Genomic DNA, 15,284 nt, shown 5'->3' with positions numbered 1-15,284 from the left:
AACTACGCCGATCCAAAGCCAGGAACCAGGTGCTTCTTCCCAGTCTCCCATGCGGGTGCAGGGGCCCAAGCACTTGGGCCATCCTCCACTGCCCTCCAGGGCCACAGCAGAGAGCTGGACTGGAAGAGGAGCAACTGGGACTAGAACCCGGCACCATATGGGATGCCAGTGCCGCAGGTGGAGGATTAATCAAATGAGCCACGGTGCCGGCCCCAAGAAATGATCTTTAACTAGCCTGTTGGATGGTGGTGGACACTTGATCTAGTTACTTCCATCATCCCAGCCAGCCAATCACCAGACATGTGTGTGGAACTACTGACTTCCAGCTCACCAAAGATGCATGACTGAGTCTTACTGAGAGCAGAACTTCTCGGCTGAGCCCATCTCACTGTGGTAGTTCACAGAATTATAAGCCAATTTTATTTAATTATAAGCCATTTTATTTTAAACCATTAAATCCTAAGGAAGTTTGCTATACAGGAAAAACTCATATATTCTACCATGTTTCAAAGAGGCTTCCCTGCTGAGCATAGCTCTGACCTGCTCTCTCTACCTCTGACCTACTCTGCAAATATTCAGAGAGTCAGTGAGGAGGGAGGATGAAGATGTCTCTCTCTCTCTCTCTCTCTCTTTGTAACTTTGCCTTTCAAATAAGTAAATAATTAAAAAAAATTTATGACATCCTGCACATTCAGTTGACTCTTGAGCAATATGGGCTTGAGCTGTGTGGGCTCACTTACACACAAATTTTCTTCTTTCGGAGATTTACAACAATTTGGAAAATCTCTCAAACAGGGCATTCTAGAAATATATCCAAAAAATTAAATGAAAGGTATAATATGACTACATAAAATAAAGGTAGGTAAGTCTATTTTATCACTTGCTGCAATAAAATCTACACACCACTATTATAAAGTTAAAAATTATCAAAACTTATGCACACAAAAGCAGGTGTACATGGTACCATTTGAATTCAAGAGAAATGTAAACAAGTGTAAGGATGCAGTATTAAGTCATAACTGCATAAAATTTACTATAGTACATATTGTACCACTGTAATAATTTTGTAGTCACCTCTTGCTGCTATTGTGGTGAGCTCAGGTATAGAGTATACACTTAAAATGCCCTATGATACTAATCATCTCTACATGAACAGCTGTCTCTAGTAAATCTCTATGGCAGTAAAAAAATCTCTTGCAGTTCTCACATATTTTTCATTTATAAAACATACATAACATACAAAATATGCATCAATCAATTGTTTACATGGTCAGTGAGGGTTCCAGGCAACTGCAAACTATTATTAAGTTTCATGGGAGTTGTTTATCCTGGATTTTCAACTAACCCCAGTACTGTTCAAGTATCAACTGTGTAAATATTCCCTAAAGCAACTTTTAGACAATTTTCAAATACCCACCTATAGTATTTTAGCAACCTAAAACTTACTCCTCACTTAAGTTCCACAGACTATGCTGTGTTTCACATGCATTCTAATTTTCCAATGCACTTATGAAGTACCATTATTATTCAAAATAGTTTATGGTTCCTGATATACAACAGAGGCTCAACAAACATTATTTGTTGAAGAAAGAATAACTCTATCCATTACACAGATAAGGAAACAGGCTCGGTTAAGAAACATGACAGGCCGGCGCCGTGGCTCAACAGGCTAATCCTCCGCCTAGCAGCACCGGCACACCAGGTTCTAGTCCCGGTCAGGGCGCCGGATTCTGTCCTGGTTGCCCCTCTTTCAGGCCAGCTCTCTGCTATGGCCCGGGAGTGCAGTGGAGGATGACCCAAGTGCTTGGGCCCTGCACCCTATGGGAGACCAGGAGAAGCACCTGGCTCCTGGCTTCAGATCAGCACGGTGCACTGGCAGCAGCGGCCATTGGAGGGTGAACCAACGGCAAAAGGAAGACCTTTCTCTCTGTCTCTCTCTCACTGTCCACTCTGCCTGTCAAAAAAAAAAAAAAAAAGGAAGAAAAAGAAACATGACAAAGTTGCAGGAATGACTTAGAATCCTTGCTTCCCTGAATCCAAAAGTATTTACCACCATATTGTACTGGCTTTCTAACTTACTAGCTAGTTATTATTTTTACAGGGTACAAATAAGTTTTCTAGGTCCTACGCTGGTCTAATGCCATTAAACAGAATTCAACGTTACTGATGACCTAATATTTAAAGAAAAAAACTGAACCAGCTGTTAGATAAGTCAGTGGATAATAGCATACCAATTATTTGCAGAAAATGGTTTGTCAGATAAATTTCAGATAGTGGTAGTTTATCACTTTTAAAAATTGCAGAATAAGCTTTCTATGTATTTATCACACCAGTAAATGGTATTTGCTTTGCCTAAAAGCTCTGTAAATAGCATCATAAAAAATACACTTTGGCTTGTGATACATAGTGCAAAACATTAAGATGGCTATGTTATTGCCATGGCCAGCAAAAAAGATAAATATCTCCTTACTTTAGAATAAGCTAATTTCATCAAAAGGAGAAAGAATTTAAGCTATCTCTAAAAAATACTTTCCAAAATAAGCTGTAAAAATTGATAAGAAATTAGTACCTAGCTTAGCATTTAAAAACTCAAACTGAGTTAAGATTACCAGTCCAGTGAACAAACAAAATAAAAATATTCTTTTCAAACTCACGAAAAGATAGAAACTATTCAAAATAATCATCCTTGGCTTATGGTCTTTATTCTCTCCTAATTTAACGTCTTTATTTACTGACAATGCTTTTCAATGTTATGTTTGGTTAAGAAAATTGAAAAGCTAAAAATTATAGTTTTCAGTAATGAAAATGTTACTAAGAAATCTGAGAGAAGTATTTAAGTTTTACTAACAAAAAAAAGCAAGCTTTCAAATCATATCAATAATTATTGATAAACCCAAGAAAGCCCTACAGACTTTCTGGAGGAAAAACCATAAAATGGTTATGCCACTCAGCAACTAAAACAGGATATACATAGGAGGCAAGTGAATTTAAAGAATCTTTGCTTTCATATCTTTTTATTCTTCCCCTAACTTTTATTCTCTCATTTCCTTTCTAACTTTTGCCTCTAAGATCCTTTTACCATCCTACTGTTCCATCTTTTACCAATTCTCCTGTCAGATTCAGAAAGTAGCTTAAAAAAAAGATTCATAAAAATTAGAAGAAAAACCCCAGGTACGTAAGTACGTAATTATGACATGCACAGCATGTTAGGCACTTTTTACAGTCTAGAAGGGGAAACAGAAAACAGGTATATAAGAAGGAATCTCAAGAAAGGAGCCATACAGTCACTAGAAAACAACTTCACTGCAGGCTAACAATGTGAAGCCTTTTTACAAGAGGTGGAATGTGATCTGAACTTGAAAGATGGGCAGGAGCTGGAAACGTGGCAACAGAATGGGCTTTCTGGCAAGAAAACAGACCAAGGGGATGCAGGTAAGTAGTCACTGCATATATACAAACAACAGCAAACAGCTGCAGTACAGAGCGCACAAATTTTAAAGTGCTTGTTTCTATCTACAGGCTATTTTAATACACAATTTTTAGGGTTGAGAGAAATCCATATAAATCAACTGATAAATCAGGAGACTAACCAAAAAAATACATGGAGTTCAAATTAGGGCAAACTTTTACAACATGAAAACACACACTGTTGTTACTATATTGACCAACCAGCTCCCAATACCAAAGGGAAATTCAGACTTTTCAGTCAAGCATTCAGCTCTTTGTAATTTAGCTCTGCAGTATCCATTCCTAATCTCTCTCTTATAAATTCTCCAGTATGATTGACTAGCCTTGTTGACCTGTAAATAAATCCTGTTTGCTTGTCTTTTTTTTTTTTTTAACCTACCATGCCTTCTGTTTATAATCCTCCTCTCCCTAAACTTTTAACGTATCAATCACCACCCCAGTTGTTTCACAGGACTTTGCCCAGGTAGATTCTTGGCACTCTTTTTAAAGAGATAACCCTACAGAAACACAGCAGGTTATGCAGAAGTGTGAAAAACAGCGTTGGGATGTACAGAAAAAGCAATACATTTGTCTTGATGGATGGGGACATCAGGAAAGTTTGATTTGTAACTAGGAATATTAATACTTCAACTTCCCTCTATCACTTCAAAATCCTATAAATTAAAAAAGACTTAAAAGGAGGAAATGGAAAAACAAATCTTTACTGAGAACTGCAAAGTGAATGGAGGGGAAAAATTACAATCAACTTTTTGCCTTATTTTGTTAAATGTTTCATATCACCTGCCCTCTCCAAAGTATAAATCTTCAAGGCTGGGGTAATCAAATCTTGGGTAATATTCTTAATTTTTTGGCATATTTGCATAACTTTTGTTTTTTAAAGATTTATTTATCTAAAAATCAGAGTTATGGAAAAGAGCCAGAGGTGGAAAGAGATCTTCCATCTGCTGGTTTACACCCCAAACGGACGCCAACGGCCAGGACTGGGCCAGGCTGAAGCCAGGAGTCAGGAGCATCTTCCCTGTCTCCCACGTGGTTGCAGGGCTCCAAGCACTTTGGCCATCTGCTGCTGCTTTCCCACGCACATTAGCAAAGAGCTGGATCAGAAGTGGAGCAGCTGGGACTCGACCCAGCACCCATATGGGATGCTGGCATGGCAGGTGGAGGTTTAGCTTTCTATGCCACAGTGCCAGCCCATCTGCATAACTCTTAAAAGACATAATATAGGGACAGGGATTTGGCCTAATGGTTAGGATGCCCCATGCTGTATCAAGAGTGTCCGGGTTCTAGTACCAATGAACCTAATTCTACATCCTTCTAATGTGGACCCTGGGAGGCAGCAGATGATGGCTCAAAAAATTAAGTCCTTGTCACCTTTGTGGGAGACCTGGATTGAGTTCCTAGCCCCCAACTTTGGCCTGGTCCAGATCCAAGCATTGCAGACATTTGGAGAATGAACCAGCAGATGAGAACTTTCTATCTGCCTCTCAAACTTAAAACACACACACACACACAACCAGATATAATCATGAGAGATTTATCAGACCATCAAAAACTATCTTTTTTTACAACTGGGATCAAAGAAAGAGGCTAACAATACAAAAGAATATGCTGATCTTTTTACTTGTCTTTATTTAAAAATAATGATCCTTAAAAAGATATTTGGGGTTGTTTTTAAAATCAGTTCATCACTTTGAAGTTAGTGTGACTGACAGCATATATCCAGCACAGAATTAGCAGATTAAACCTATTTATTGGTTTGAAAGTTGAGCTGATAGGGGCCGGTGCTGTGGTACAGTGGGCTAAGTCTCCACTCCATATGCCATATACTGGTTCATATACCGGCTGTTCCTCTTCGGATCCAGCTCTCTGCTATGGTCAGGACTCTGGCTGTTAGAGCCATCTGGGGAGTGAACCAGCGGGAAGATCTCTCTCTCCATAACTCTACCTCTCAATAAATAAATAAATCTTAAAAAAAAAAAAAAAAGGTTGAATTGATGGCTGCTGACAATAAAAATACTAGTGTACCAGAATGAATCGAAAGTATGACAAAGTAATAAATTCTTACCATCCAAGCCATCTCACCCCAAGGCCAATTATTGATTAAATTAGTGACAGCTTACATCAATTAAGGCTTTGTTAAAAAGAAAAAAAAAATTTCTGCTTTATATTGTATTACCTTAAAAGTCTTTTGAGGTAAATTAAAGTGGGCCAACTGTGCCCAATTCACAGATTAAGCCAGTCTCAAAGTCAAGCAACATGTCCAATGACCCAACTCTTAAGTGTTTGAACCAGAATTAGTCCCATAAAGCTGGTCCTTTGTTATTACCCACAAATTCATCCTGCTCTGCCACACCAGCCATGCTTGGATGTTAGCACTCCATTTCAGGAGAAATACTTAAGGTGAGGCTTCTAGCCTCCTGAAGACTTTCTAACCAAAATGACAACTGGGGGGAGTTACTTATATCAGATGACTAACGTGTTGCTTTGTCTTGTTAGATACTATCTTCTGTACAAAGCAAGGATGAATCATATTAAATCAAAGCTGCTGTTCTGAGTGGACTTTATTGAAGAAATGTATTCAACAGCAAGTGCCACAGTAAAAAGCACAAAAGCCAGTATCATGTAAGGAAGTGTTTGGGCTGTTCACATAAATTGATGGCCTTGTGTTCATATGTACACAGCTTTAGAAGTTTAACCTGGTCAGCACTCAGTCCCAGGTGGACAGACCAAGACTTGGGCAGATCAAGTTCATAATGCCCAACTGTATCAGTCTTTCCAATAACAAATTCCTTCAGTCAAATCTCCTCTAGAAAGTCATTCTAGCTAGAAAAAGATTTTACATGAATTCTGTCACAGGCATTTTGGTATCATTATAGATGAATAGAAAGACGTTAATGTTAAGGCTGATTTTAGCTACACATCAGAAAAAACAAAGCAGCTAGGAAAATGGATTAGGCTGCCTAAGGGAGTAAACTCTTGTCAAGAAAGTATTCAAGTGGAGATGAGTAACGATCTGTAGGAGTATAACAGAACAGGGGGAAAGGATCTGGAACCTAAAAAGTAATTAATTCAATAAAATGTTTTTTAAATCTGCGATACCACATTTTTAAAAATAAAACAGTCCTATAACACCGTGTGAACTTGATTAGGTCATGTAATATTTCCGGGCAGTTTATATATTATGTAAAATGAGATGGAATTAGATGTTCTTTAAGGAGGCTTGCAACTCTAATTGTCAGTTTCTGAGTTGCTAAAAATAAAGCGATAAAAAAAAATACCCACCCAATATTTCTTTTTACACATAAACTTAATCACATGGGTTTCTAACACAAAAACTAAGGAATGTACTTAATGCTGCTGGACTATGCATTTTTAAAAGTTAAATGGTATGGGCCAGCGCCATGGCTCACTAGGCTAATCCTCCACCTGCGGCGCCGGCACACCAGGTTCTAGTCCCGGTCGGGGCGCCGGATTCTGTCCTGGTTGCCCCTCTTCCAGGCCAGCTCTCTGCTATGGCCTGGGAAGGCGGTGGAGGATAGCCCAAGTTCTTGGACCCTGCACCCGCATGGGACACAAGGAGAAGCACTGGCTGCTGGCTTCAGATCAGTGCAGTGTGCCGGCTGCAGCGCGCCGGCTGCTGCAGCCATTGGGAGGTGAACCAACAGAAAAAAAGAAGACCTTTCTCTCTCTCTCACTGTCCACTCTGCCTGTCAAAAAAAAAAAAAAAAAAAAAAAAGTCTAAAAAAAAGTTAAATGGTATGTTTTATGTTATATTTATTTACCACAAGTAAAAAAAAAAAAAAAAAAACTAAGGATTTGGGTACAGAGGGTGAGAATGAGGTAGAAATGCTGCAGTGAATATAGTAATAACATGGAACAACAGATAAGATACAAAGGTCCACAAGAACAAAGCAGAAATAGGGCAGGTGGTTAGCCTAGTGGTCAAGTTGCCTGCATCCTATTTGGAAGTGCTGGGTTAGCCCTGGCTCCAGATTCCAGTTTCCTGCTAATGAGAACCCTAGGACACACCAATGATGGGTCACATAACTGAGTTCCTACCACCCACATGGGAGACTGGGATTGAGATCCTAGTTCCTAGTTTCAGCCTGGCCTACTCTCTGCCATTGTGAACCAACAGATGGGAGCTCGCTCGCTCTCGCTCTCGCTCGCTCTCTCTCTGTGTTTGTCTGTCTCCCTACAACTAAATACACTCTCAGGTAGCAGCATGCAAACTGCAGAGGGCCATCTTTTTTTTTGCAAATAAAGTTTTACTGGAACACAGCATGCCCATTTGTTTACCTACTGTCTATAGCTGCTTTGCTAGCACAGCTGGCCTGAGTAATGACATGTTCATAGTTATACAGAGAACCTGAAAACTCAAAAATATTTACTATTTGGCCTTTCGGAGAAAAAGTTTACCAGCATTTGTCTTCATAGTAATGCTTCTTAAATACTCCATTATGCTAATAAAATATTAACATAATATTATATTGTTTTACTACATTTCCTATATTGCTTTATTATTATTTTACTGTTTTACTACAGCAGAGAAATATGTAATACTTTCAACAGGGACTTACACCAAAACAGAAGTTTTAAAAGTTTGATATTTGGGAGGGGGCTGGTGCTGTGGCGTAGAGAGTAAAGCTACCGCCTGCAGTGCCGGCATCCCACATGGGCGCCAGTTCAAGACCTGGCTACTCCTCTTCAGATCCAGCTCTCTGCTGTGGCCTATGAAAGCAGTAGAAGATGGCCCAAGTCCTTGGGCCCCTGCACCCGCGTGAGACCCTGGCTTCAGATCGGCACAGCTCCAGCAGTTGCGGCCATCTGAGGAGTGAACCAGCAGATGGAAGACCTCTCTCTCTCTACCTCTCCTTCTCTGTGTAACTCTTTCAAATAAATAAAAAAATAAAAATAAAAAAAAATAAATAAAAAGCTTAATATTTGGGGATAATGGTAAACATAACTGGTTACTGCTGATAAATGGGAGCTATACAAATCCATTCATCATCTTTTTTCCTAACTTTTTTCAGTGCAATAGTGCTCACTATTATACAATCATCAATAGGATTCAGAATAGCAAAATAGGTAGTAGAGATTTACAAATTCAAAATTTTAACAGTTGTACTTCTGATTTTAGAAGTTATGCTTTTCATATATACTAAACTGATCTTCTGTATATAAAGAGAATTGAAAATGAATCATGATGTGATTGGAAGGGGAGTGGGAGCGGGAAAGGGGAGGGTTGTGGGTGGGAGGGAAGTTTTGGGAGGGGGAAGCCATTGTAACCCATAAGCTGTACTTTGGAAATTTATATTCATTAAATAAAGTTTAATAAAAAAAAAGTTATGCTTTTCATGGTTTTAAAAATTTCCCATACATAATGGGAAATCTTAACTATAAGCAGGCAGGAAAAACAATCCCCACTCTCAAACTTCAATTGCTAATGTCATTTAGGCTTACTTCCTTCTATTACTTTATCTGTGAGTTTGTGCTTTTTTATTTTTATTTTTTAAGTTTAATCTCACTTGAGATCATCCAGTACAAAAAATTTTTAAGATTTATTTTGAAAGTTAGGAGAGGGGCCAGCGCTGTGGCATATTGGGTAAAGCCACCACCTGCAGTGCCAGCATCCCATATGGTTACCAGTTCCAGTCCTGGCTGCTCCACTTCCCATCCATCTCTCTGCTATGGCCTGGGAAAGCAACAGAAGATGGCCCGACTCCTTGAGCCCCTGCACCCAGGTGGGAGACGCAGAAGCAGCCCAGCTCCGTCCATTGCAGTCATTTGGAGAATGTACCAGAGGATGGAAGACCTCTTTCTCCCTCTCTCTCTCTGCCTTTGCCTCCTTGCAACTCTGCCTTTCAAATAAATAAAACTTAAAAAAAAAAAAAAAAAAGTAACATAGGGAGAGGGAAGATATTGAATCCCCTCTACTGTTTCACTCCCTAGATGGTCCCAATGGTTGGGACTGGGCCAGGTCTAAGTCAGGCGCTCCATCCAGGTCTCCCACGAGGGTGTCAGGGGCCCAAGTATCTGGGCCATCTTTCTGCAGCTTTTCCCAGGGAAAGCGGCTGGGACTCAAACTGGTGCCCATGGCAGCATTACAGGTGACAGTTTAATCCACTGCACCACAATGCCAGTCCCATTTTTTCATATACCCAAAAAGTATTTGTGCAATTTAATGGCAAAACAAGAAACTCTCAAATGGGTGTACCAATTCACTTAACTATTGCACTATCTCTGAACATGGAGGGTGCCAGCACTGTGGCCAGGTGGGCTAAGTCTCACCCTCAAATTATTTTTAAAAAGAAATAATATAACCTTTTACTGACTTCTTTCAACTTTTTTTTAAACTCAAAGAAACCCGTAAATACCTTCAGCAAACTTCTCATCAAGTTGACATTTACCTTTTTTAGCTAAAACAGTTACCCCACCCCCATCCCCTTCTTTTGTCTGTATTATTGAACTCTTTTTTTTTTTTGGTAGTCATTTCCTGAGTTAGCTGACTGTATGGTAGGCAGACATCTAATTCTTGCTCTTTCAGGGAACTTCATCTAAGTATCAAAATCAGCATGCCAGATCATGTGAAAATTTACCAATGGCTAATGGATGCACGTGGTTTAATGCAGATATTATGCCACCAGAAAATGTTATGACACGCAGTTGTTGGCATTTTTTTCATATGCCATTAAAACAAAACTCACTGATAACCATGACTTAGAAAAACTTATTATTGAAGAAATCACAAATAAAATAAGTTAGGGAATCACTGAGAAGACAAGAAGAAACTAAATATACTTTCAATCTTGATTTAGTAAATATGAATAAAAATATGAAAAAATATTAATAAAAATTATAGATTAAAAGCAAATGCATTATATAAAGATCATAAATGTAGTTGCTACCTATTTCAACCAAGCTTCTTTCAATTCAAAAATATATCTGCCAAATACTTTCTTAACATCACTACAATGTTTGCTAAAATGTGTATCTGATCTTACTTTGAAATTCAATTCCTTGCTCTTCTCTTTCCATTTGTTAACATCAAGTCACACTAGCTGAAGTAACTTTTGCTTGCAAATTCTATTTATAAACTTAAATGTACATTAAATTATGCTTATTTGTGTAATTAAAAAATATTCTTTCTCAAATACTACTACTATGTGTAGATGTGTAAACATGCAATTACTGTATCATGGGAATGCAGTTTTCAACAGATACTATCAATCTGCCCTCCAAACCAGCTGAACTAATTTACACTTCCACTAGCAATGCAAAAGGTCCTAGTTCCCATACCTTTTAGATTGTTTGATTAACATTTGCCAATCTGACAGGGGGAAATGGTCTCATTATTTTAATGCAATACTTTCAATACTGCCTTTATTGTACCCTGTATGAATTATTTATTTTTTAAAGAACATGGATATGTTAAGGTTTTCCAGTCTAATCCCTTTCTTTTATGTATCTCTTTTCTAATTAAAAAAATAAATGCCCAAATAAAAAGTAGCAATCCTTTACAGGGACTGTTCACTAAGGTGAACATATCCTCAAGGTCTTCACAGAAATTAAAGACAAAACGCTCCAGAAAAGTCTAACAAAAAGGTATGTTAAACAAGTACTGACATGCAGGTTAATCAAAGCTCTTGAATGCCATAACAATTTATGACTATGATATGATGCTAATTTTCGCCTCTGTTGTTTTCTGGAAATAGAGATATTTGGAAATTAAAACTCTAAAATCAATCTGGCAACAGCATGCAAAGAAGAATTCAAAATAGACTGAATTAGAGAAAATTATGACTTTGGGAGTATAAATGTAGAGCTAAACGTGAGATGAAAAATTACCTACACAAATATGAAAGTCAAAGCTAAAAGAAGGGATATGCTGTTAAGATGGGAGAAAAGAAGGAAAGGCTTCAGCTGTGGGTTTACCCGGGGAGGAAACCCAGAAACAGCCTGGAAAGTAAGAACAATTTAAAAAATATAGAGTCCGGTAGAATTGGTTTTCAAAATGACAGAATGCAGGACTTCTAACAAAATTAAGTAGACCACAACAAGGAAAACTGGGCAAAGATCTTTATGTTTTCCCATATAGTATTAAGATATCAGTTGTACAACCTTATGGTAAACCAGATTGAAGTTGTGTGAAGGAGGGTACATCATCTAGGGTGACAGTGGCTCAAAAAGTTCATGGAAAACGATGAAGTACAACACTAGCTTATATTCCATCTCCTTCCAGAATATAAGGTAAGGCTGGTAAAATACAAAGATCAGAATGAAGCAAAGGAGGGAAAGCAAATATGCCAGTCACATGATCTGATAAAACTGCTATGGTGAAGCATTAAATTCATTCTGACCTCATTTACTAGCAGGGCAAAAAGATAAACAGTGCAAATCCCATCGATTCAGGTAAGACAGATGGATAATTTCTTAAGAAAAACTGTTCCTGGAAATTTAAAAGAAAAAATTTTTAATTCTCATGTGGTCTTGAAATTAAAGGCCAATGTCCTAGACAGGTTTTACAATAAATGAATTAGAAATTTTATTCTATTTAATAGTTCTGTGGCATTTAACACACTAAGGTTTTAACAAAATGCTAACTCATTTGATTTTCACGTAGCTAATTCCTTTAATATTGTATAAAATGTGGGAAAGTGCTGAATGAGTGCCGGCATTCCAGGTGGATGCTGACTGAGAATGACCTATGCTTTGGAGGCTAAGCATTATAAAGGATAACAGGATCAACTGGAAGCTTACCTCCCAAGATAAGAGAAATGTTTGTCAGGAAAAGACAAAATGGAAGGAGCCAAAGCTGGAGAACTACAATAGGAAACCAGATCATTCAGAATATGGAAACTTTAACCAAATTAAAATGCTCCCTTCACAACCTTGAAGCCAGTGCTCTCACTTTATATGTAAATTGAAGACAGCTGGGTTCACTCTGGACGCCTCCCACCCCACCTCACTCTGCCCCCCAATCCTAGACTGAAAACTCTTCAAGATTATCACACACACATTTAACTTGCTCCTGAACCACTCTAGCCAACCTTTAGCGGCAAAAAATAAGATAAATAAGCCAATTCTTAAACTCCTCCCTCGAACTTAGGTAAACAAGGTTATCTTGGTGGCCAAATTCCCAAAGCACAGGGCAAACTTTCTTGAGATTCTCTCCCTAGACTGGTTTTCTTTGGAGGGCAGCAAAGGAGGGGGAACAAAATGGGACATTAGCTAAAACAGTGCCTCAAAGTTATTGCTAACAGATGATTTTTTATTAAGAAGGCAACGAAACCAGAAACTTCTACAGGACAAGCACATCACAAATGCTGATCAATTTCCTATCTGACAAAAGGAAGAAAGGAAGGATGCAAGTCACTGAAGAGACAGAGGGAAGACCTAATTTGAATGGAAAGCAGTTCCCATCATACAGCCCTTAAGGATAACTTTTAAAAGGCAGTAATTGCATTTTGCAGTTTCCTAGCTCTGGGTACAAGTACTTAAACTCTTATTACATGCCTGATAAAGTAAAAGTGAGTCCCCGGGGAGATGAAACATATACATTCTAGTCTGTAAAACATTAGGGAGAGAAACAAAGAGTGTAGCTTTTTAAAAACCTGATCTGAGCCATGTAACCTAAGATACTAAATGATCTGCTCACTACCTTCTGGTACAAAACCATTATCAGAGAATTCCATACATTTTTGCCCATCACCAAGTGATTTTCTTTCTTTAGAATAATTTTTTCAGTCTGGGAAACAACTTTTAACTCGGAATGTTCTAGGAAGGTCCCAACTTCAATTACAGGAAACATCAAGCAGGCCTGAGATTGAAATTATAACAACCACACTTTCAGTTTGACTTAAAATACTCAGGGGCTAGAAACATTTAACAGAAGATAAGAGACAAAGCAGATGGCATAGTCCCAGCACAAAGTCAGAAAAATAAGGCTATAAAGAAAGCAGGAGCTAGTTTCACCTGTTGGGGAAGAGAAAGTCTGTCCATTTACATTATACAAGACAAAAATATTCGGGAAATTCTCATATTATGAAAAACCAACTTGGTTTTGAGATTCAACTTCTGAGCACACACAGGATGAATCAACATCAAGTCAGTCACAAAAACTACTTAACTCAAATTTTTTCACTGCTAACGTTTTATGGCACATTTCCTCTTGGCCACTTGACTTTCATTTCTGAAAAGCTGTCCACCTCATGGCACACTCTGGACAGCTCAAAGCCGGTCCCCAGTGCAAACAGGTGGTGCGTACCGCTTTGCCCCATCTTCTCGGCCACATGACCCCGATTCCTCCTAATCTCATTTCTGAATCATTACTTCCGGTGCCCCAAGCCGGCTTCTCCCAGTCGCCTGAAGGAGCTAACCCCACGAAATGTTGACAACACTCTGCCACATCTGGCTTCCAGCGGGATGAAGGCAGAGGCCCAGAGAGGGCGGGCGGAGCGAAAACTCGAGCCTGGAACGACGACGAGCTAGCAAGGCACAGGCTCTGCCCAGCGCCCGGCTGCTAAATGTCACTCGGAGGAGATGTTCCTGCGGCATCACCCTCTAGAGGCTGGGCGACCGGCCAGGCGCTGCAGCCGCCGAGCCAGGGCGCGGAGCACGCGGCGCACGCCGCGCAGCGGCCTCTCCCCGCCGGGGGCCGGGGGCCGGGGGCCGGGGGCCGGGCCCGGGCAGCCCCCTCGGGCTCCCCCGCAGCCCCGCCCGGGAGACCCGCGCCGGGGGCGGGGAAGGGAAGTGGGGGCCCGGCGGAGGGGCGCGGGCGGGGAGGGCGCGGGCGGGGCCGGGCCTAATCACATGGCGCAGACGACGCAGGCCGCCCGGCATCTCTTTCTTTCTCTTTCGCCAACCTGGGCTTCCATCCCGCCCCACGCAGGCGCCCCCGGCCCGCGTCCCGAGAGAGAGAGAGAGAGACGAGGCCTCCTCTGCCTCGCCGAGACACTCACTTTTCGCCTGCGGCCACCAGCTCTTTGCCCTCGCTGTTGCTGAACGCGTCAGTCTCCCCGGGGCCGTCCTTGGGGCCGGGCGCCGGCGGGGCCGCGGGCGGCGACGCCCCGGACTGCGGCGGAGCGGCCCCCTTGCCCAGCTCCTGCAAGATCTCCGAGGGGGAGCTGGACAGCCCCCGCGCCAGGGGCCCTGCTGGCCGGCCGCCCCCGCCCCACCACGGGTGGAGCCGCGCGGCGGCGGCCGGCCAGCCCCCGCCCCGTGGGCGCCGGCACAAGGTGACGAGGGGCTGCGCCCGCCTCAGAGCCGCACTGCCAGCGGCGGGCGGCCGCAAGAGCAGGTCCCGCAGCATCGTGGAGCCTCGCAGCCGCATCATGCCTCCGGGTCCGTCAGCGCCCGCTCGCCAGGGGGAAGATGCTCCGGGTGTGGGCGGCCGCCCGGCTGGGGAAACGCGGTCTCCGGCGGAGAGGCGGAAAGGGCAGGAGAAAAACGAGCAGCGACGAGGGAGCGGCTCCGGCTCCAGCCACGGGGGCTACTGCTTCTGCTGCTCTGGCTGCTCCCGACGCCGCCCGAAGCCGCTGCTCGCACCGCCGAAGGCTCCGCACTGAGGCTGACGCGCAAGGGAGGGCTGGAGACATTCCGCGCTCACCCGCCCGGGGGCGGGAGGACGCCGGCGGCCTGCCCCCTCCGCCTGCTCTGATTGGCTCAGGCTCCCGACCTCTCTTCTGATTGGTAACTGGAGCAGTCAAATTTCTCTCGGCGCCGGGTACGCGGAGAGTCGGGAGGGGGACTTGCGGGGGGAGGGGGAGGGGCGCAAGGCTAGGAACCAGACTGACGTGTGAGGCGGCGGGGGAGTC

At 41.9% G+C, this 15,284-nt stretch overlaps 1 protein-coding gene across 2 annotated transcripts in view; it reads right to left on the bottom strand.

Moving 5' to 3' along the window:
- The window catches only part of GLS (glutaminase), a 95,364-nt gene extending 80,331 nt beyond the window's left edge, over nt 1–15,033 (bottom strand). Inside the window, exon 1 of one of the 2 annotated variants that reach the window (XM_062189339.1) lies at nt 14,430–15,033. In XM_062189339.1, the coding sequence (XP_062045323.1) occupies nt 14,430–14,803 (374 nt within the window). In that variant the 5' untranslated portion in view covers nt 14,804–15,033. The remainder of the gene's footprint in view (nt 1–14,429) is intronic. The other variant, XM_062189348.1, reaches the window with a different exon arrangement.
- Nucleotides 15,034–15,284: the final 251 nt, after the last annotated feature.

This window comes from Lepus europaeus, chromosome 1, assembly GCF_033115175.1.
Source record: "Lepus europaeus isolate LE1 chromosome 1, mLepTim1.pri, whole genome shotgun sequence".
Taxonomy (NCBI): domain Eukaryota; kingdom Metazoa; phylum Chordata; class Mammalia; order Lagomorpha; family Leporidae; genus Lepus; species Lepus europaeus.
The sequence above is the reverse complement of the archived record's forward strand: the minus strand, read 5'-3'. Positions and strand labels throughout refer to the sequence as shown.